At 42.8% G+C, this 21,381-nt stretch overlaps 1 protein-coding gene across 1 annotated transcript; it reads left to right on the forward strand.

Annotated features, from left to right (window-relative positions):
* Positions 1-8,948: 8,948 nt before the first annotated feature.
* FGFBP3 (fibroblast growth factor binding protein 3) lies at positions 8,949-9,428 on the forward strand. Its single transcript, XM_062496746.1, has one exon. The coding sequence runs from the start codon at positions 8,949-8,951 to the stop codon at positions 9,426-9,428; it is 480 nt and encodes a 159-aa protein (XP_062352730.1).
* Positions 9,429-21,381: the final 11,953 nt, after the last annotated feature.

Genomic DNA, 21,381 nt, shown 5'->3' on the forward strand with positions numbered 1-21,381 from the left:
TTTTAAAAGTGTAAAAATCATCTTGCCTAGGTGGTATACGCAAGAAGAATTACAGGAGCCAGTGCTCAAACAAACTAGTTGCAATTTTTTTGCTGTTGGTAACAAAGCTGAACCAGTTAGAGATTTAAATAAATGAATGCATAAAATAACACAGAGTATAGAATATTTGCTAAAGCCTACATCAATAACCTAATCATCACAGATAACATCATGGCAAATGTTCTTGGTGCACATTTGCTAACAGAAGGAGAGAAATACATAAAAGAGCTGAGTTTCAAGAGATGAAATTGGTAATTAGACATTGCCTCTTATGTTTTGGATTATAGCAGAATATTAGTACTGCCAAACCACATTGTGACAATCAATTAACAGACAGTGGTCATTAATAACCCTAATTTCCACTCTAAGGACGTTTATCTGGTAGTACCAGCACATCCGAGCTATGAATTACCAGTTTCACCAGAATGGCACTTCCTTGGTGTGCTACCAGCCTACAGTTTTTAATCTCTTCAAGAGTTTAAAGCCCCAAACACCTGTTACCACCACAGGCAGCACACAGAGCAGCTATTTCTGGGAACTGGGCTTTGGGGACTTGGCACCTGACGGCAGGCCTCTTTCAAGAAAGGAGTTACATTTTCACTCTATTGCAGACAGTTTATGCTGCTGAAGAAGTACAAAGTAGTTTGAAAGATGTTTGTAGTGGAAGCCATTTCCTTGAAGTGTGTTAAAAAGTTGCCATGTGGTCCTTAGAAGCATCACCTCAGCGCAGAGTGCAGGGACCAGGGAATAGAGACAAAACACAATGCCTTTTGTGCTGAGCTGATATCTGACAATTCAAGCTGATTTTCTTTGTAGCACAGGTCACTGCACTCACTACTACCATCACTTTTGGTTCCAAATATTGCAGAAGAGTTGCTCATCTGAATATGTACTACATTTTATTTTTTTTATAGGAGCAGCATTTTACTTGCTTCTGAATACTCCCCCTTTGTGAATTTAAGCCTAACTTTCAGTGACAGGCAAGCTAGACAGGCACACAATTTGAATTGTAAATGCTTTGTTGAGTTTTGGCTTTTGTTCAGTATGACTTACTTTATAAAGCTGAAACGTGTAATTTTGGGGTGGCACAAGCTCAGCTCAAGCAATGCCTCGAGTCTTATGCTTCCAAATACATATTTTCTCTTTAAGTGTTGCTACAACATTGCTGCTCCCCTGCAGTACAGTCATGAGACTCGTTCCTGGGAAACACTGACAGAAGATGAAGGAAACCTATATCCAGTAAAAAACAAACAAACACCACCTCCCCCCACCCTTGGATGTAGAATAGTAGTACAGGGGGAAATTCTTACATAATTTAATGCCATTGATCATTGACACTAACGCTTCTGCATTACTTAGAAAAATCGTAACGTCCTGCTCGTTGCTGACTCTGAGCCTCAGCTATAAGAGTGTTTTAAATGAAACAGGCTGGTTTTATCATTATATGCTGACTTAAACTATAGGATTTTAGAGGCAGAAAACCCATCACTCTTGGCAAGGGTATCACATGTGATAAGAAAAGAGAACCCCGCATGGCATATTGCTACAGGAACAAAGACTCCATTACATCAGATAACTGGTACAGATTACTATGGAAGATACAAAGAACTTCAGCACCCTCAAAGGGGTTACCTGGGGAGAATGGATGTGTTGAGCAGAAGGCATCCTTGTGATTTTGAAAGCCCTTGAGCTGAGCACCTAACATCATGCAATCTTGTACCACAAAAGAGATTCTCCCTGAACTTCAGTCTGCCTGCATGCAATCCCACTGCTCCACAGTGCCTGCTACCATGCATCTTCCAAGCACTACAAGCAGCTCCCTACCTGAAGGACCTGGTGGTATTTGCTATGATTCTGTTACTGCCTGATCCAGTAGTTCTAAAGGTCTCATCATTATGCTCTTCTAATCAGGCAAGGTGTAGAAAAACTATTTTCCGTTTCTAATTGACCCTTGTAGGCTCAGAGAGATCAGGATGCAGAAAGGAGAAGGCAGCTTTAACTGTCTAACAGAAGAAAAGACACAAACCTGACCACGTTAGATATGGAAACTCACTGGCACATGTAGTGGCAAGGCAAATGCAAATGAGCAAGAGTAAGATAGTCAACTACCTTTAGTAATGTTACACTCTTGTTCTTCTTTTTTCAGGTATCTTTCTTGGATGTTTCTCTGTTACAGTGTATGTTTTTTATTTTATTTTATATTTTACAGAGTATAGATCTAATTAAGAAACACAATATCAAATTCATTTGAGGTTTGTAATACAAGAGACACCAATCATATGCTGAGAGCATAGATAAGGGTTTGTATAACCTGTGTATTTCTGCCCCATAAAAATCACTATAATTTATAGGACAGGACCCCAACTTCGTTGTTTGCTTGAATCTAATACACCAGCATTCTCCCCGCTATCTTGGGATGTTAGATAAAAACACAATGTAAAAATAAGCATAATCCATTAAAAAAAAAATTCCATTAGGAAAATAAACATCCACGTTTTAGGTACATGACACCTTTCACAATTATATCTTTTTACATTTACTTTTTGCTGCAATAGTCTACATATCAGCTCACACCATGGGAAACCAATCTCCAGCTTTCAACAAGTGGCAAAAGAAGTCAGTCCAAATAAACTGACTGTCTGGGCAAGTTAAATATCTGAACCAACTGCAGTTTCAGGGGTGGTATTTTACTGTGGAGATACACAGAAATCACTAGGCATATTGGATTTTTAGCAAATACAAAAAATTTGTTATTTCTATTATTTTTATGAAATTAAATTAAACATACCAGAACAGTTAATTGTTATAAGTTTTATAAATTTGCCATTTAGGTTTTCTGGAATTTTAACTGGAATCTGGTAGTTCAGACCTTTTGTTCTAGAAATCTTTTTTTAAACTTGTATTCCAATGTACAGCCTTTTACTCAATTCATGAGACATTTAAAAGAACTCAGTCTACTGTTTACAGCTTGGTTGTCAAATAATCAGGATTTGTTTCCTCATTAAAAAGCTCTACAATTACATTTTCTTAATGAAACCCTCACAACTGACATTTTCAGAGTGTGAGGTTTCCTTGCATTTCATGAAGCAAAAAAAGAAGCAATCTCAGGGGTCTGTACCACATTTCCTCCCCTGTGTGGTGAATGGGGGGTTCAGTTCATGCCTGGTACCAGGTTTTACATCCCCAGCTCTCCTCGTGCTGTGCCTGCTGCTTCTGCAATAACAACGTGCTCTCACCATCTGATACAAGTGTTCTCTGATAGCATTTTAAGATATATTCTCCTGCATCTCTTCAGCTCCCCATCCTTCTGCTCTTTAGCTACTCTTGTCACTTAAATTATGAAATAAGCCTTTCCTGGCATGTTGGTCACCTCCATCACACTGTAGCCAAGAAATAGTGTCAAGATGCATTTGTTGAGCTAACTAATACTTAACATTTCTAGAAATATTCAGAATAAGTGGGTTCCTTCAATCCTTCTGTCTGTGCCTAAAATAAGGGGACAAGATCAATTCAAAAGGGAGCTCATTTTCCTTCTGCAGTACTTGCATGGGGTTTCAGTTTCATGTAGGCCTGTATGCATGTTGCTGCAACAAAGACTATTTCCCACTTCTTCAAATGACCATAGGATGACCAGCCATAAGTTCTATGAATGGAAATAGTCTTTTTGACAGTCTAAAGGAGTCCTCTGTGTACTACCAGCTGAAATAAATTCCTTATGTGATTTTCTTCACTATTATTTTGAATGAGCTAAAAGAACGGAAAAGGCAAAGCTAATGTTCAGCCTTACACAAGATTGAGTGTTTTGATCAGCTGACAGAAAAACCTGGAGTTGAAGGGGTGTTCTTGCAGCTCCCATGCCCAGCTCAACAAGGGCCATTGTCAACACTGAGGTCAATCCATTCATTGCACAGTGAAGAATGAAGGTAGGAAAGAGTGGTCATGTGAGTCCACTGCTAGTGGAGACAACAAGGACTCTTTAATAAACATATGAGAAGCAGAAATTAAAAAGCTTTCCACGTTTGTTTATGAAGGTAAAGAGTAAGCATGACAACCTTTATATGGCTGATAAAGCAGCATCCTCAGTGGAAAACAGATTACAGAAGAGAACATTTAAGAGGTGGCCTCCTAAATATGAAAATATCATGCTTTTAAAAAATAGTGTGTACTTATGCATGTGTAATCAGAAAAACAACAATCTGAGTTGTAAATGTACAAGTCAACCAAAGAAAGGAATATATACATGGTGCAAGGATCTAAGTGGTTCCGTGGAGCAAAGGAACCACTATCAAAAACTCAATTCTCTAAGATTTCCTGACCTGGGTGGGAAAACAACCTTGGAGAACACAAGGCAAATGACTCAGGCCAGCTCATGGAAAAGTCTGCAGGGAACGCAAGACAGAAAAGACGGTGGAAACATATGTGGAACATATTCTGTTAAAGCAAATGAATTGAGGAGAAAATGTATTCTGGGATAATTCTGAAGAACTGCAATGTCCTGGCTTCCAAGAAAGCATTCAACAGCAGCATGATCTATTGACTGGAGGATGGGCATATGGATAATTTCAAACCAATTCTTCATCATAAGAAATGGATTTCTAAGTCTCCTGATAAATACTATGCAGTTTCATTAATTTTTCTATAACTTTACAGAAATCTGCCTCTTGAACAAAGGGCTGGGTTGAATTTCAGTGGCACTTTATTGTCAGGGAAAGAAAGAAACATACATCATACAAACATGTCAAAAACCTGGACAGAGGCATCAGTCTGACTGTAGGGAAGCACTTTAAACAGGATCTAGAAGGTAATTGAGAAGGTCAGTCTATCTATCTCCCTGCAGACACATTAAATATGATGTTATTCTCCTGAGCCAGTACCAAGAAATTGGAAGATTGATAGTTCAAACAAGAAGGTTAAACACAGTTATGGTCTTGTGTATTTAAAGCAAACTCAGTTTATGAATCATAAACAATGTTTACACTACCCACTCCTCTGAAAAAGAATTTATAATGACAGGGTTGGAAACTGTTACTACTTTCCACTTGTAAAGCAAAACTCTTCTGCAATCATTCACAGATGTTGCTGCAATCCTAGAGACTAGAATAAGAGAAGGTAGTATTATTCTTCATAGCAACTGGAGTTTTTATAAAATACAAATGGTTGATTCAACTGAATTTTCAATGATCAGAACCCTGAAGTCAAAGCTCTAACACAGTTTCCTGTGCAATATCTTCAAAGTCAGCAAAGTGGCCTATAAACATAATATAGGTTTTTCAGTTCAGAGTTAAAAACCTCACAGGATGATTTATTCATTGACCAAGGAAAAGTGCGATTAAGTCTGTGATCTATACTTCTGAAATAAAAAGATGCATAAGGAGATAACTTTAATCAGTGATTAAATTCTTTCCATTTGCCTTCTCAGCACTTTGTTAGGTTGACAAGTCCCTTGTCTACATCACCTCATAATAAATCAAGTTTTCTAGGTCTGTGATACCCTCATTGCTGTTTTAGGGACTCAGTTCAATTGATCTTCATCTTTTTTTTTCCACAGAGTAATGCTTAAACTGGATACAATGCCCCATTCAAAGCCTGGCTTTAGACCATACCTTACTTCCTGTGTCTTATGGCTGATATCTTTATTTATGTGTTTGCCTTTTTCGCAATTGTATGACAGCTGTTGTCTCACATTCAGCTTGTGGTTCCTGTAGTCTTTCATGCTTTCCTGCAGGCATATTACTCCATCAGCATCCATCACCTGGGCTTGGTGCAGGTGTTTCAGACCAGTACCTTGCACTGTCTCCACTGAACTGAGTCTCACGCTTTAGGCTGGTCCTGTGAGTGTTCACATTAACTTGGAATTTGGTTTAGAATCTGGGCTGAAGTCCAGATTGCATCCAACATGGTACATCTGTAGCTCCTCCCAGCTTAGTCTCATTGTAGAACTCCCAAGGTAAGGCACACTCTTTATTTCATTTGCTGAGATGGACAGGCCCATTAACCCCCAGGGGTTTGTTTCTGCAGAGGGAAGGGAAGTATCTCTTTCACAGTGCACACTAATAGTGTTTTCAAAGATAACTCCATAACCAGCTACTGATAGGGCTATAAAGGTTATTCTAACATAGGGGGACAGTAGGGAAAAAGCAGTCAAAACCCAGCTACCACAGTAACACAGACTAATTAGATTTAAACTGTAAACACAGAACAACAGGATACAGTGGTTTTAGTAACGTAACAAAGATCTTTCCCCCATTGTACCCCCATCAAATCCAAGAGACAAAATTGTAGCTTGTGCAAGAAAATTCATATAAAAGAGCATCAAAGACTAACACCTGCTTTACTGCAAGACGTAAGTCACAATCATGGGGGAAATGTGTGTGTAAATATAGGTACCAGGAACAGGAGAACATGGCAAAGAATATTAAGGAAGATTTGTTATTGTATGGGTAGGCTAGAGAAGTCTCATTCTGGTTTATTTTCTTCCCTTAGTTCCTGAGGTTTAATGACTTGCATGACATTTAAAGTAAATTGTCAGAAGAAATGTAACAGCAATGTGCTCATTAAAACATACAATAATGTTTTCCTCCAAAGCTAATACACTTAGGATAACCTACCATAAAAATCAGCTCAAACTTATTGGACAACTCCATTTCACACTGCATAAATGGCAGCAAGAACGTGAAAAACGGACAGAGATCTCAGTGTAATAATATATAACAATTACAGGTGCTCAGAACTTAATTTAAAAGCAACTTCAGCATTTGATGAACTAGTAAGCTAAGGCACATGATGTACCTTGTGCTCACTGGAGCCACAGAAGGTTTTAAGTCACAATGCAGTCTTTTATGATGTCTCATGGTACCTCCTCCTACAGCCCATGGGGAGTTCCCAGCACCCATGAAAGTGAAATACACATTGTGGCATGTTAAGAATGGAGCCACACAGCTGACAGTCATGTCAGCCTTGTGCTTCAGAGGTAGTTATGCATGTAACTCCAGGCAGCTTCCTCTTGAGATTCTTGGTTGTAAACCCTCTCCAATGTTTTGTGGGCTAAGATATTTTATTTCCTCATCACAGTCCTTTCTTCTCATTCTCTCAGACTGCAGAAGTCTCTCATTCTTAGGACTTACAGCACAGAAAGTTCAATGAGTCAATATCAACCACTCTCATCCATTGAATCATATCATAGAACGGTTTGGGTTGTGAGGGACTTTTAAAAGTCTCCTAATTCACCCCCTTCAACAAGCTGGGACATCTTCAACCAGATTGCTCAGAGCAATCAAGTCTGGCCTCATATCTTCCCAGGGATGGGGCATCCACAGCCTCCCAGGGAAACCTGTTTCTGTGCCTCACTACACTCATTGTAAAAAATTGCTGCTTTATCTAAATCTGCTCTCTTTCAGTTTAAACTGATTATCCCTTGTCCTGTCAGAGCAGGCCCTGCTAAAAGTTTGTCCCCATCTTTCTTCTTTTTGTCACAGGAGATGTCTTCCAGCCCTCTGACTATTTTAATGGCCCTTCTCTAGACCCACTCCAAGAGGTCCATTTCTGCCTGTTCTGGGACCCCAGAACTGGATGCAGTGTTCCAGCTGGGGTCTTGCAGAGCAGAGGGGCAGAATCCCCTCCTTCACCCTGCTGGCCACACTGCTTTGGATGCAGCCCAGGACACACTGGGCTTTCTGGGCTGTCAGTACACCTTGCTGTGTGATATCCAGCCCCTCATCCATCAGCACTCCCAAGTCCTTCTGGGGTCAGTGATCTGTTTTTCTGATACTGCAAGGGCAGCAGGGAGCTGCTGGTAACTTGGGGGTCTGTTATAGTTGAATGATAGGGTCAGAACAATAAGGAGTGTGGAACAGATGTGCAAAGTACCTCACTGTCCATGAAACAGAAGCACATGTGGGTTTTGAGATCCTAATTCTAAGAAATTTCTGAAACTGTTGTCTGATATCCCACCCCCAAACGTGCAGTAACATATAGGTTATGTCTATGCTGTCTTCAAACTCCTGGAATTTTTTAAAAATACCCTATAGAGAGGACTCTTACCACATAAAAATAAAATCATCCTAAATAATCCACAAGATGTTCTACTTCAGAAAAGAGAATCCCATTTAACTCCATCAATTGCAAAGGAAAATAAATAAATGGATTCCCATGCACCAGGCCCACACCCCCATAGTCCCCGCACAGCCGAGCTGCCGCAGCCCAGCGCGCCTCCCAGACTTCCTCGCCCCCTCGGAAGAGGGCCGGGGGTGCGGGATGGTTTCGTGGCACCGGCGTGCGGCTGTCTCGAACAAAGCGCGAGTGTGTCGGGCGATTTCCTGCGAGCCGGTGCCGTCGGGGCACAGCGCTCCCGGCGTGTCCCCGCACTGTCCCCGCGCGGGCGGCGGCCGGGGAGGGGCGTCGGCGGGGGCAGCCCCCGAGCATTGATAACCCCGTGCCGGGCCCGCCGGGGACAGCCGGGGAGCGCCGAGCAGCCGCGCACGCCTGTCCCCGCACCGCACCGCACCGCACCGTGAGTGCCTCGGGACAGGGCGGAAAACACCGCGATGCGTGGGGAAAAATGGGCGCGGGGGAAAGGACGGGGTTGCCCCTAGTCGGGCCTGATGCCGCTGGCAGCTCTGATGCCGCAGCTGGCGAGTGCGGGCTCCGACTGCTGCTGTCCAGTTACGGCGTCCTGGCCGAGGTGATGCCGGGACGGAGCCGAAGGATGGACGGACGCGAACTAAAAGCCCCCGGGGGTTACGAGCCTGGAGGGACAAGCCCGCTCCGCGCCCGGCTCGGGCCGGCTCGACCCCGGGGGCTGCGCTCCAGCCGAGCACCGCCCGCCACGGTCCGTGTGTCCGCAGGGCGCGGAGGATGCGGCGGGAGGGCTGGCCCCGAGCCGGGATTCCCGTCGCTGAGGCACGCCGAGGATGAGGCTGCCCCTGGCGCTGCTGGCCCTGGCCGCCCTGGGGGCGGCCGGCCGGGAGGCGGCGGAGGAGGCGCGGGCGGGGCGGTTCTCCACGCCGGAGCGGCACCGGTGCCGCTGGGAGCTGCGCTCGGCCGCGGGGGCCAGCGAGCTGCGGCTGAGCTGCCGGGCGGCGGGCGGCGGGGCGGCGAGGAGCTGCGCCTACCGCGGGGAGCCGCGCCGCTGCCCGGCCTTCGGCGCCCGCAGCCGCCGGTACTGGCGGCAGATCCTGTCCCGGCTGCGGCGCCGGCACCACCCCTGCGCCCCGGGAGCGCCGCTCCGCGCCCGCCTCTGCGGCCCGGGCCGTGCTCCGCCCGAGGCGCAGCTGCGCCTGCTGCCCGAGCCGGCCCCCGCCCCGCCGCCCACCGCGGACCCGGCGCAGACCGACTGCTCCGAGCGGTGGCACTCGCTGTGCAGCTTCTTCGTCGGCTTCTGGGAGGGCTGAGCCGCTCCGGTCCTCGGGAAGGAGCGCGGCCTCCCGGCGCCCGCAGCCGGACACTCCCGGCCTCGCCTGCCCTCAGCCAATGCCCCCCGACTCTGTCCGCTCTCCTCTTTTACTCCCCAATAAAGCGGTAACTATTTTGTGACAAGAAGCTCGCGTGATTTCTTCGTCTCGCCAAAGCCCGGTAGCTAACACCTGCAGCACTGTCATAGTGTGTAACTGACCCGGGGAGAGCGCTTCGGCACGGCTCGTCCATTCAAGTCCATTAACGTTTTTCAAGGGGCATAAATGTGAACAGACAGCCGTCCGTCCGTCCGTCCTCCCCCCCGCCAAATCAATTTCTATGAGCCTAAAGTTTACACTGGAATCACCCAAGCAGAAAACCATACACTTACACCAGAATAAGAAACAACTGAGGCCTCACTGAACAGTAAGTCCTAGAAAAACCTTTCTTGCTGACAGATTTCACAAGCTACATGAACCAGTCCTGTTTCCCACAGAACAGTTGGTAAAGTATCTCCAAACAAGAGCTTCAACAGGACTGGGTGAGAAACCAGCTGTGAAAAGAAAGGCTGAGAAATTCAGAAGCATCTAGGTACATGAATTAGATTTAGGGAATGAATGATATCTCACCCAGTTTATGGCATAGTGTTGAAGTAGGAAAGCTGTTTTGCCAAAAGGGAGGAGGGGTTTGAGAGATACTTCATCTATACAAAATAGGGTACATTTTGGTAAGAGCAGCTAAAGTTTTCCTCAGCTGCCTGGAGTCCTACACAGCCCTAGATACCTGCCTATGAGCAGGAACAGTTGCAGACTCTCTGTACAGTTTTAAGGCTGGCTGTGAGAAACCCACTAAGAAGTAATCAGGATCTGCCCAGTGGCTCTCACAATGATCTGGACTACTGCATGCACCTCTTAGTGCCAAGATGACTTGCTTTACAGCAAATAGCAGGATAAAGCTCAGTAGCACTATGCAAAAGCTTCGTCACCACTGAATGTGACTTGGATGACTACTTTTTTAAATGACTGCACACTTTTCCTTCATGTGCCTGTCACCCAAGCAGCCACAGAGCAGACTGCTGGCCAGAGCATTGCACCGTACCTTGCGATAACGCTCAGCTTTGTTTTACTTCCATGGCCCCAGCACAGCAGTTTTGTGCAGTGCTGCTAGAGCTTGTAGTTCTCACCATCACATGCAAAGGTGGAGACCATGGCAACCAAGCTGATTACCCACATCACTCTGCATTTAAAAACCCAACTAGGAACTCTGAACAAATGCATTGTTTACCCAACAGGGAGAAGAAAGAAGAGGATCCCTTTCTCTATGTTTAATCACAGTATTTCCCTGATTCTCCAAAATAGCTTTAAAAGTCTTCCTTTTAGCACCACTAACTAATAAAATACAACTACCCAAGAGAATGTATTAATTGCATTTACTGTGGTTAATAACACCAAAGCCTAGTGTGGAATAGCAAACTAATGCTCAGGTTTTGTACTGAAAAACAGATCTGCAGTTCCCAAAGGCTGGGAAATCATAGTGAGAGCCTCAGATTTGTTTTTAAGAGGGAAGACCATGGCTTTTTTGCTTCCTTTCTCAACATTTTCATCCTCTCCCTTGATTAGACAACAGCTGCCACCATCAGCTAAGGCAACCAAAACAGAAACACTTTGTCAGCCAAGATTTTCACTTCCAACAGAAGCTATTCCTTTTAGTCCAGTGGCAGCTCCACAAGATGTGCTCATTACACTGCCCACCACCGAATCTAGTTCAGCCCCCCAGATCTGCCCATGCCCCCACTCTGCAGCCACCCTTTACCTCTGTTGTCCCATCGCAGCTGTGGCAGCCCTTCACCACTACTCATTCCTGGCTCGGCTGGCTCCTGCCATCCCATCCTTCCCTTCTCAGCACCTCCTGATTTTCCTCAGCAAGTGTGGTGCCAGGCCCAGACCCTGGCTGTTTATCCCCTTGGCCTGATAAACTCTTCCCTCCCAGAGGAAGGTGGTGCTGGGCATAATTAACCTTTCCCACATGCAGCTACTGCTTGGGTTGTCATCACAAGGGTGCTGCCACCAGCTGACATATCAGGATACTAAGTGCATTTTTCAAAAAAAAGCATGAGTTACCTTCAAACAAAACCAAATAATTGATATTTCAGCTTCTGGAAATTGAATCCTGGGTGCTCTAACTCAGAAAGCTTTCAGAAGTAAAAAAAAAAAAACAAAAAAAACCATGAGGCAAAAAAAATTGCACACAGCATAGTTTTCTTTCCTCTGGCTGTTGAGCTCATCTCTGTATCTGGAGGTTCCAAGAGAATCTTGAAAGCTGGCACTATCATTTCTTGATTTTCTTCTAGAGAAAAATCAGTGATGCTGAATCTGGGCATGCAATTAGTGTGTCTGGCTTTAATTGCTCTCCTTATATGTAGAAAGCCCTTGATCATATTAAATAGCACTAATCTCTCTTTCACCACCTTCTGATTTTGAAGGAACAATTAGAAGATGTTACTCTAATTTGCAAGGTTAAAGAAGGCAGTAAGCCATCTTGCTGTGTGTAGTAATCCTTTCCTGTATAGTGACATCAAAAATTAATAAATGGAATGGAATAACTCCTTCATCACAGTCTGAGCAGAGTGTCTCCCACAATGGGTCTGAAGCTGCAGACCCTAGACTTTGTCCAGGTTCAGTCTTTTCAGTTCACAACAGTAATTACTCTTTCCTGAGTTCAGCACTAGGCACTTCCTTCTGGAAAATGCCAATTTTTTCTCTCAGTCTTCATTCATTTCTCTGAATTTAGAGGTTCAACAAGTGAAATCTGCTCAGGCAGTCATAATTCAGCACTCAGCTCTACCAGCTGTACTTTCCTGTATTTGCATACTAATGTTTCCACATGTAATTTTGACACTCATGTTTCCTACTTGAGTTTATAACCAGCCTGTGCTGGGGGAGCCTGCAAAGGGATGCAGTTTTTAGAGGCTTGTGGTGCAATTTAAAAGCCGTCAGACTATTAACAAATAAGGCAGAGGCATAGAAAGAACAAAAAGAAAAAAATGAAAAAATTAAAAAGCAACTCTTCAAGCTGGAGCTTGTTGGATAATGGAACCTGAAATCCTTGGGAATTTCTCTTTAATTGTCCCTTAAATATTTCAGGCCTCCCTTGTCCTGTGAGCCCTGTCTAAGACTTACTGTAAAGCCAAGCACCACATGAGGTGAGTGAATGGCAGGCTTTGACAATTTGCCAAACAACAAATCCCCTTCTCTGCCATAATCTGGATTTTTAAGAATTCCAAGCTCAGTTCACGAACACAGCTACATGATAGAGGCTTTTAACTATACAGTATTACAGAGTGTAGATTAACTGTCCCAGCCCTCACACTGCTTCCTTACACGGAAGAGATCTGTTAAGTGTGAATAAAATATCTACAGCTTCAGAAATAATTTTAGGGCTTAGCCTCATGCGGTCTGTGCTGTGCCTAAGTGTGGACAGGCTGCACTGCCTCTCAGAAGGCAGACACTTTGCCCAGTTTATTTCGAGCCCTCAGCAGGTAAAGGATGCACATTTCTGGGAGGGGAGGGAGTGGGAGGAGCGGCAGGCGCAGCCCGAGCTCAGCCCGCATTCCTGACGGCTGGACCGCGGCACGGCCCGGTCCGGTCCGGGGAGCGGAGGGAGCCCCGCTCCAGCTTCCCACGGGACACAGCCCCGGGCAGCGCCTCGTGCCCCGGCTCCCACTGCCCCGGCCGGCAGCCAGAGACACTCCCGGGGGGACCAGCCCCCCAGGGAAACACGCAGCTGCTTCACTGACAAATCAAATCAAATCGATCAATCAATAAATAATCTCTCCATAGATGCATTTCCGAGCTCGCTTTAGCTCATTCAGTCATTGCTGCTGGCCCTTGCACCCTGGACAGGCACATGCATTTATTAAACAAGGGCTCTGCTGCCTGCTGGGGCACACACAGCACGGTCCCACACCAGCACCTCGGCATGCAGTTCACTCACCCACTTCACACGCATTCCTGAGCTGCTGGAACAGCTCGAGAAGCTTTGGTGTTAATCTGTTAGAGGAAACCTAAGTGCTCCATGTAAAATAAGACTTCTTAGGACTAAGTTGTAGTCAATTTTAGGCTCTAACATGACCTTATTTTCTATTTAGACTGGTATAAAATGAGAAAATGTTTGATGGAAGCATCATGGCAAAACACAGAACTAATTTTTTATTACACATTCTCAAAGTACGAAAATATCTATTTAACAAAGGAAATCCATAGGACAAAATCGGGTTCAATTTTAGAGATCCAAATCCTAAAATGCAAAATGGTATGTAATGTCTACTTCAGCACACATTCTTAATTTTATGAAAAATGTCTTAGAGTATTTTATTCTCTAGATTATTTACAGAGCCCATATATAATCTGACTACTGGATCCAGCAGATATTCTCTCATGAGTCAATTTTTAAAGTCTTAGGTCCCAAAATGTCTATAGGGCTTGAATTCTTGGTTGAAAAAGAATAAAAAATTTCCTACACTATTCTTTTTTTCAGTCTGCAGTTGTAACTAGAAAATACATGAAATGTATCATCCTCAGAGTCAGTTTAGTGAAAAGCAGAAGAAAGTGTAGTAGCTAACCTTTTAAAACCGCATTTCTTCACAATTTAAAAAAGTACCGTGCATTTCCCAAAGTCACTATCCTTAGCAGCAGCATGATTTGCACTAACAGGAATAAATATAGCCTCAACTCCACGTGTTTGCTGCTTCTTTTTTATTTTTAAGAGCAAAACCTTCCAAAATTATGAATAAATTTATAACCAGTATTCTTTTGATGGGAAAAGAGTAACAAGACAGCCACACAAGACGGTATTATTTCGTGTTAGTCCAGACAAGATGTTGAGGATTTAGATCTGTTCTTTTGTTTCTGCTCAAGGACAAATGGTATAAAATTTGTATGCATGTTTCTGTCCTGACAGCAAAGGGCTTCAGCAGACTTTCACTGGGAGCTAATGGCTCTTGGGGATGCTGCTCTCTGAAGTCCCTGGGCATGAAATGGTCTCTTGCAATTCATCTCCCGTTAACAGCAGCTCCAAGACTACAGCCTCTCTCTTTTTTTTTTTTTTTTTTTTTTTTTTTTTTTTTTTTTTTTAAGTCCTTTTATCCCTGGCTGAAGCTGTCTGTGTTCTCATTGGAGCCCCGAGGGTGTTGTGCGATGGCTTTCTCCCCTCAGCTCTATTCTCTCGCAGCCCTCAGCAGACGTCGGGGCAAGCTGCAGGCCCTATGGAAAGCGGGGTCCGATGTCATCCCACCCAGCACGGGGCCAATGAACGCCGGCAGCCCCCGCCCCGCAGCGCACGGACACGGCGACAGCATCCCAATGGCCTCGGGGCTCCCGGGAGCTTCGTCGGGACGGCAGACGGCAGCTGGAGCCGGACGGCTCCTTCCAGTGGGCATCGCTGAGCCGGGAACATTGCGGTGCCGTGCTTATGTAGGGAAACAGCAGCAGAAAACAGAAAAGTAGCTCGGTTTGAGAAGGAAGATACAGACCCAAGGGAGATACAGCTTCTGTTTTAATTTCTGGGAGATGAGGTAGCCCTGGGGTGGGGGCCAGCCATTTGCAAGGGGCACCTATGGGGAAAACACAACCGGGACACCAAGAGGAGCCGCGTGGCCCTTTCTGCCAGAGCCAGGATGGTAGGGAGAGCACAAAGCACCTGGCATCGGTTGCCTTCTTCCTTTTAATGTGCCCATGTGGTAAACACGGCTTAGTAATGAAACAACATCACTAAATTAGGTGCATATGCCTAATGATATCACAATATAATCGCTCACAGCTTGGTCTGCCTTTCACACAGGACCTCCTCACCTGCAATGGTTGTGCAGATGTTTCTTTGCCTTCTCACGCTCTTTGCTGGCTCAGGAGATCAGACTGATGCTCAGGTAGGTTTCCCCCTCTGTAGTTCCTCTGCCCACAGCCTGATGGAGTGGTGGGACTCTCAGCAGTGCTAGTTCTTTTCAAATTGTACAAACTAAGGTGCCAGTGTGGAGTAGACTTGTGGGAAATTTGGAGCTAACCCCTGAATGAGGTTAATGAAAATATTTCCATCACACATCAGTTGCAGTAGAAGTCATTTGTGCATGAGAAGAAGTACCAGCTAATTTCAAGTCAGTGAAAATGAGAGTAAAAAATTGGCATAGGTAACTCAGAAGATAGGGCTGGAAAAGTCAATTTCCTGAAAAATGATAGCTCATTTGGGTTTTTTTATTATTATAGTCTAGGTAAGGAGTGAGTATATATAAATATTCTTTGTAAGTTAAGACAGTGGGTTTTTGGACACCCTTTCTTTTCCAGGCACCTTAGGAATCCTGTTCAGCGCAGGCTTGTGCTGTTAAACCAGTTATCCCACACAGGCAACCCCAAAGCTGGGGAACATTGTGAGGGGTGTGTGGCCATTGTCACTCAACACACACAGCAAACTGAAGCCATCTCCAGTCTAGTGACAAACACAAACTATATTTTACCAACACTGGATAATAATTTATAGACAAATAAAAAATAAAAATAAGTACGGAAAAAAGTGGTCTAAGTCTTGTGTGGAGAAAGGGTGAAGGGACAGGGATTTAAAGCTAACAGTTTTCAGCTACGTTTCTATTAGTAAATTAACCTTTCCAAGACCTTCAGTAATTGCTTAGGGCTGTAGAAAGGTAGCTTCTATCAGATCTTCTCTCTAACATCTAGGGACAAGTTTTGAGGACTCTCATAGGAATGCATTATCATTCAACTTCATGCCTCTGTCTGTGTGAGCTCACCGCAGTGAAGAGCATCCTTCCCTGGGGCTTTTACAACTGCTGCTGCTCTTGAGTTGCATTAAGGTTGTAGGTGGAACAAGTCAGAACGAGAAGTATGATTTCTGTTAGGTCTGGTAAACCAACACAGCCATGCCACTGCCAAGACCGACTGGAAAAGCATAGGATGTAAAGGGAGAAAGCCTCCACTGCCTCTCAGTCTATTCAAATGAGCCACAAACACAGTACTGATGTGGTAAGTCAGGGCAATATGCAAATAGCTGCATGTCCCAGAAACCCTGATCCTATCAAGAATGCAGAAGATGTTAATTTGACCATCTTTCACAGCACATAAATCTATCTGTAGCAAAGCCAGGCTGCCAGATGTCATCCACTAGCACTTCTTTGAGGCTGGCAGTCTCCGCTTAGATGCCAGATCATGCCTTAGTAAAGACCAATAAAGAGCATTGTTTGTGTGGCCTGAGGGCAGCTTCTCACATTTTGCTACAATAGAGGAAGACAGTGGGAAATGTGAATGACTGATTGGCAGAACTGGTGGTCTTGGTTATCCTGCTTTCTGCATACAGGAGCTGCAGATTTCACATGCATTTTTCATCAGCAGCAGCAAGCAGACTAGTCTACCTTGCTCTCAACAGTTAGTGGTGTATGCTCCCCAACTTCAGTTTTTGAATCCTCAACTATAAATACAAGCTAGACATAGTTCTTTTCTCTCAGGCAGGTATTCCTTATTTACTTTAAACTACTTAAAAGAGCAAAGAGCTTTATTATGATGTAATCTTACTCCTAAAATTTAACATCTAGAATAGAAATATTCTATTTCAAAGCAAGCAAACAGCTGTAAACAAAATACTTGTAGAACAATATACTCATTTTATCCTTCTCAAATACAAGCTTTAAAATTACCAGTTGCAATAGAGGTTCTTTAATACCAGTCAGAATTAATCTGGTTTTTACAAAGAGGGTGGTAAAACGGTGGCACAGGTTGCTCGGAGAGGTGGTGGATGAAACATTCAAGTTGGACAGGGCTCTGAGCAACCTGATGTAGTTGAAGACATCCCTGCAGGGGTTTGGACTAGGGGTTTAGCTATTTAGGTCCCTTCCTACCTAAACCATTCCAGGATTCTATGATAATTTGCTTTTAAAAGGTGTATCTTGAAAGCACCAGGGCAGATACTTTTGTGTGAAATTACCTAAGAGCAAGGTGGATGAACTTCACTTTTATGAACTGAAGTATCCTTCAGTTTCTCAGTGGATATCGTGACTATTACAGAACTCCATGTCAAATCACTTTATTACAGCATTGGGCTGCAAAAAGAAACGAGACAAAATTACAAAGAATGCTGCAGAAAACCAGGAATTTCCAGCAATAAAAATGACACCTGGCTGTCTGCTATTACAGGTACAGACATCCACATGGAAACTGCTGTTCATTTAGTAGGATGTGTGCATTCCTGTCCAAAGCCACCCACATCACTTCATTTTAATCACGAAGCTGCAGCCCCACAGAACAGATTTCTCATGCTTTTTCACATCAGACAGAGGGTCTAGAGAGGGGCAGGCTCTGAAACGAGAGGCTGAGGTGCTTAATGCTGGCAAATCCCGGCTCTCTGCAACAAGTGAGAAGGCGCAAAGGCAACCACAGTTAAACAGTTCTGATGGGTCAAAAGAGACAAAATGATGCAAAAAAGGGAAAAACCTGAATAAAGTCAGTCTTAAAACTAAAGGACATAATGAATTTGCTTGGGAAATCCTGGTTGCATTTTATGTTTAGAATTAGGTATGACAGGAGAATGCATTGTGTCAGACTATGAGATGATAATTATTCTGTTCAATAATCTTAAAACACTGTATTGCTAAATTATCGTGGAAATACAGCTCTGATTAATTTTCCTGAGATTAAGAGAATTATAAAGCAAACGTGTTTACAGTTACAATTCATTATACTAAAACTAGTAGGTCAGTGAGTCCAAAGCCACTATTTTAATAGTATTTTAAGTAGGTTAAAGATGCTGAACCACACACTCCATAAAATATGCACTGTAAATTCAGTTCAGTGAAGGAGACATATTAAGCACTATTTTGTAGTTGTTTTTTTTAAAGGAAAACATGTTATTTATTGATATTGCAATAAAACACCTGTAATATATAACAATGCATCCTCTTACACAATAATATTTAAGCTAGTAATCGTACAAAGTCACACCACTGTTCTTTCTTCTTTACAAAAAATTAAACACAACTGAAACTTGATATATGAAATATTTAACTCATACCTTTTGTTCAAGTGCTTTACTGAAAAGCCAGTATTTCTGAGAAAGGGGAGCAAAGTCTCAGAAGACATACAGGAGGCATACCTAAAGCCAAGAATTTATGGACTACTTCGTATGAGCCCTTGGCTTTTAAAATTTGCCACAAGTACAAGGTTCTTGTATCTCTTGCAAAGCATTGTTGTGATTTCAGTATTCCTGCTGGACTACGTTCCTACAGCAGACATATGGTACTTGCACAAATAAAACCATGCAAAACCTTAAAGCACATCCCTGAATAAATCTATTTACAGTAAGTGTAAAATTTTCCTTTTAACTGAAATATTCCACTTAACTGCTCCAGGTCTGAAATTACCATTATTTCTTTCTGTATTTTATAAATATCTGTTCTTTTTATTAGTGTTTCCAAATTTATAATTGACTGAGAATACTTTTAATAGAGGTGATATTTCAGAAGTGCTTTGAAATGTGGTCTAATACACAATTACATAAAAACCAGGTTTCCCTATTTGTCCAATCCTATCCATAATGGGTTATTCCCATTAGAATTTCCCCTGGGACTTGTCTCTCTGTGCTACTATTGAGAATTGCTTGAAACGAGCTAGCTCATCATTCTGCCTCTCCACCTCATTTTGAGTCTGATTATACAAATGCCAAGAGGTTTTTAAAGCTACTCAAAATGCTTTCATGGCATATATACATATATATAGGATGTTGGAAAGAAGGCTCACTATTTAGGAAATTCAGCAATCTGACACACTTAGGAGCAGCATGTTTCTCTAATTTTTTGTCCTTATCAAGACACTTGGTGCCTTTCACTCTATTTTAGTGTGACTGTTTCAAACCTTGTGGTGTATCACTGATCTGATTTTCCTGTTAATGCACTTGCCACCACTGTGAGATGCTCAGTCTATTACACACACACCTACAGCCCTGCTCCCTCCTTTTTTTTTTTTAAACATCTTTTTTTCTCAAGGTCTGTTTTGCACCTTCAGAAACCCATCTCTCTTGCAATATGCTAAATGGTTCTCCATTCAGAGATTTACCCCCAATAGGAGAATGTTTTCTTAAAACCTATAATTTTGCAGTTTCTAGAGCATTTTTCGCAATCCTAATCTTTTGAAATAAGCTTTAACATTAGTCCATTTAGTTTGAAGTCAGATTTCACTGTCTGATTATTTCATTTAGAATCTTTGCATTAAATTACATCTTTGACACAATGTGCTTCAGGAGCCTCACGTTACTACTGGAACTATGCTGTCTGTAAAATTGTGCTTACTTATGTATTTTTTATTATTTATAAATCATAAAGTTGTAGTAACCAACTGCTAAGTAGATTTTTTTCCCTAAATACTCAATTAGGCTTTGTTTGATGAAAAAAAGCTCTAATAAATACTTATTATTCAATGTAAACCTCTTTAACGTCAAATCTAATTTCATGTTTGCAATGCTTCAGTAAGGTATTTTCAAATAGGGAACCACTATCAGACACTGGTCATCATACACAGTTTATTTATTTAAAGATGACACTTTTGGACTGTTTAGTAGCTCACTCTATCATTAATTAAAACAATACTTAAAGTAACTGCTGTCAGCTTCTACTTTGACTTAAAAGCTATTAGATACAATTTCCCCCTCAACTGGGTCATAAATATTATATGGACTAATTGATTTACTGTTACTCCTTTTTGCAACAAAATCTATTTTTTCCTTTTATAGAATCACAGAATCAGTAAGATTGAAAAAGACCTCCAGGACTGAGTCCAATCTATTTGCTTAATTTATTTACCTGCTGATTTACTTACCAGCTTCTTTATCAGGCTAGTAAGAAATTCTATTTCTGTACCCATCTATTTTGATCTATGATGCTCACAGCCTCGCAAAACTGAATCAATTTCTTGTTGTGAAATAAGCTTCCAAATGCATTGCTGGCAAAGTTTACCTTTTTGAAGAGCAGCTGAACACAGAGCCAGACACCTCTTTTTCACCCGAAAAAAGCAACTACTTCCCAGTCCATTTCTCAGGCTACTTCTATCTGCTACACTGTTCAATATTAATCCTTCCCCACATGTACCACCCCAGAGCTGTACACAGAATTAGCAGCTGACATGAAGCTGCTTTTCCAACTATAAAAAGCCTCAATCACACATTCTTAGGCATTGGTGCATCTTCTTTTGCTCCTTAAACAATTCACATTTCTTTTAAATGTTAAGGTTTGCAAATACTTTGGCCTGTTGTCTTTCGAAAACTTTCTCTAAACGTCTAATGGTCCTAGCTTAAAAACTCTGCAAGGAAGTGCTCCCCTGGCCTGTCACTGCACTTTGGTGCCCACCCAGGAAGACCCCACCTAAAAGACACTTGTAAATGAACCAGTTTTATCAAGATTGCAAATGGATAGATGGATCTCACCGCCACTTCCTTTGAATTTTCTGGCTGCATTAAAATCCCAACCTCCCCATATACATCCTACCACTCTACAGAATCCAAGTGGGTAATTTAATGTGACATACTTTGGTCTTATGCTGTCTACTGAGGGTTTTCAGCTTGTCTTGATAATCAGTGCTTCAAACCAAAGTTTTGAAGATCTACTGTGCAGGGCATTTGCCTTTGATATTTAAATCATATTTCTTTTCTTGCACACACTTTCCCCCAGGTCTAACACTGTTTTGAACCGGCTGCAACTCTCCCCTTCTAAAACATGTGCATTCTTCTCAAGGGGAGCCCTTTTGAAATCCCTGCAATGTCTACACATCAGTGTTTGTTTGCTTTTTTATGTCAAACATAAATTGGGAAGCTGATGTACCCTGATTACTTTGGCCATTCCTAACGATTATATTTGTTATTCCTACCACACCTTTTTAGTGCATGCAGAATTTGCCTGTTTTTGCAGGTTAT

Source organism: Cinclus cinclus, chromosome 7 (assembly GCF_963662255.1).
Source record: "Cinclus cinclus chromosome 7, bCinCin1.1, whole genome shotgun sequence".
Lineage (NCBI taxonomy): Eukaryota > Metazoa > Chordata > Aves > Passeriformes > Cinclidae > Cinclus > Cinclus cinclus.

Bases quoted from the DNA above. Each gene is read 5' to 3' on its own strand.
- FGFBP3 (XM_062496746.1), top strand. From the start codon at position 8,949: ATGAGGCTGCCCCTGGCGCTGCTGGCCCTGGCCGCCCTGGGGGCGGCC.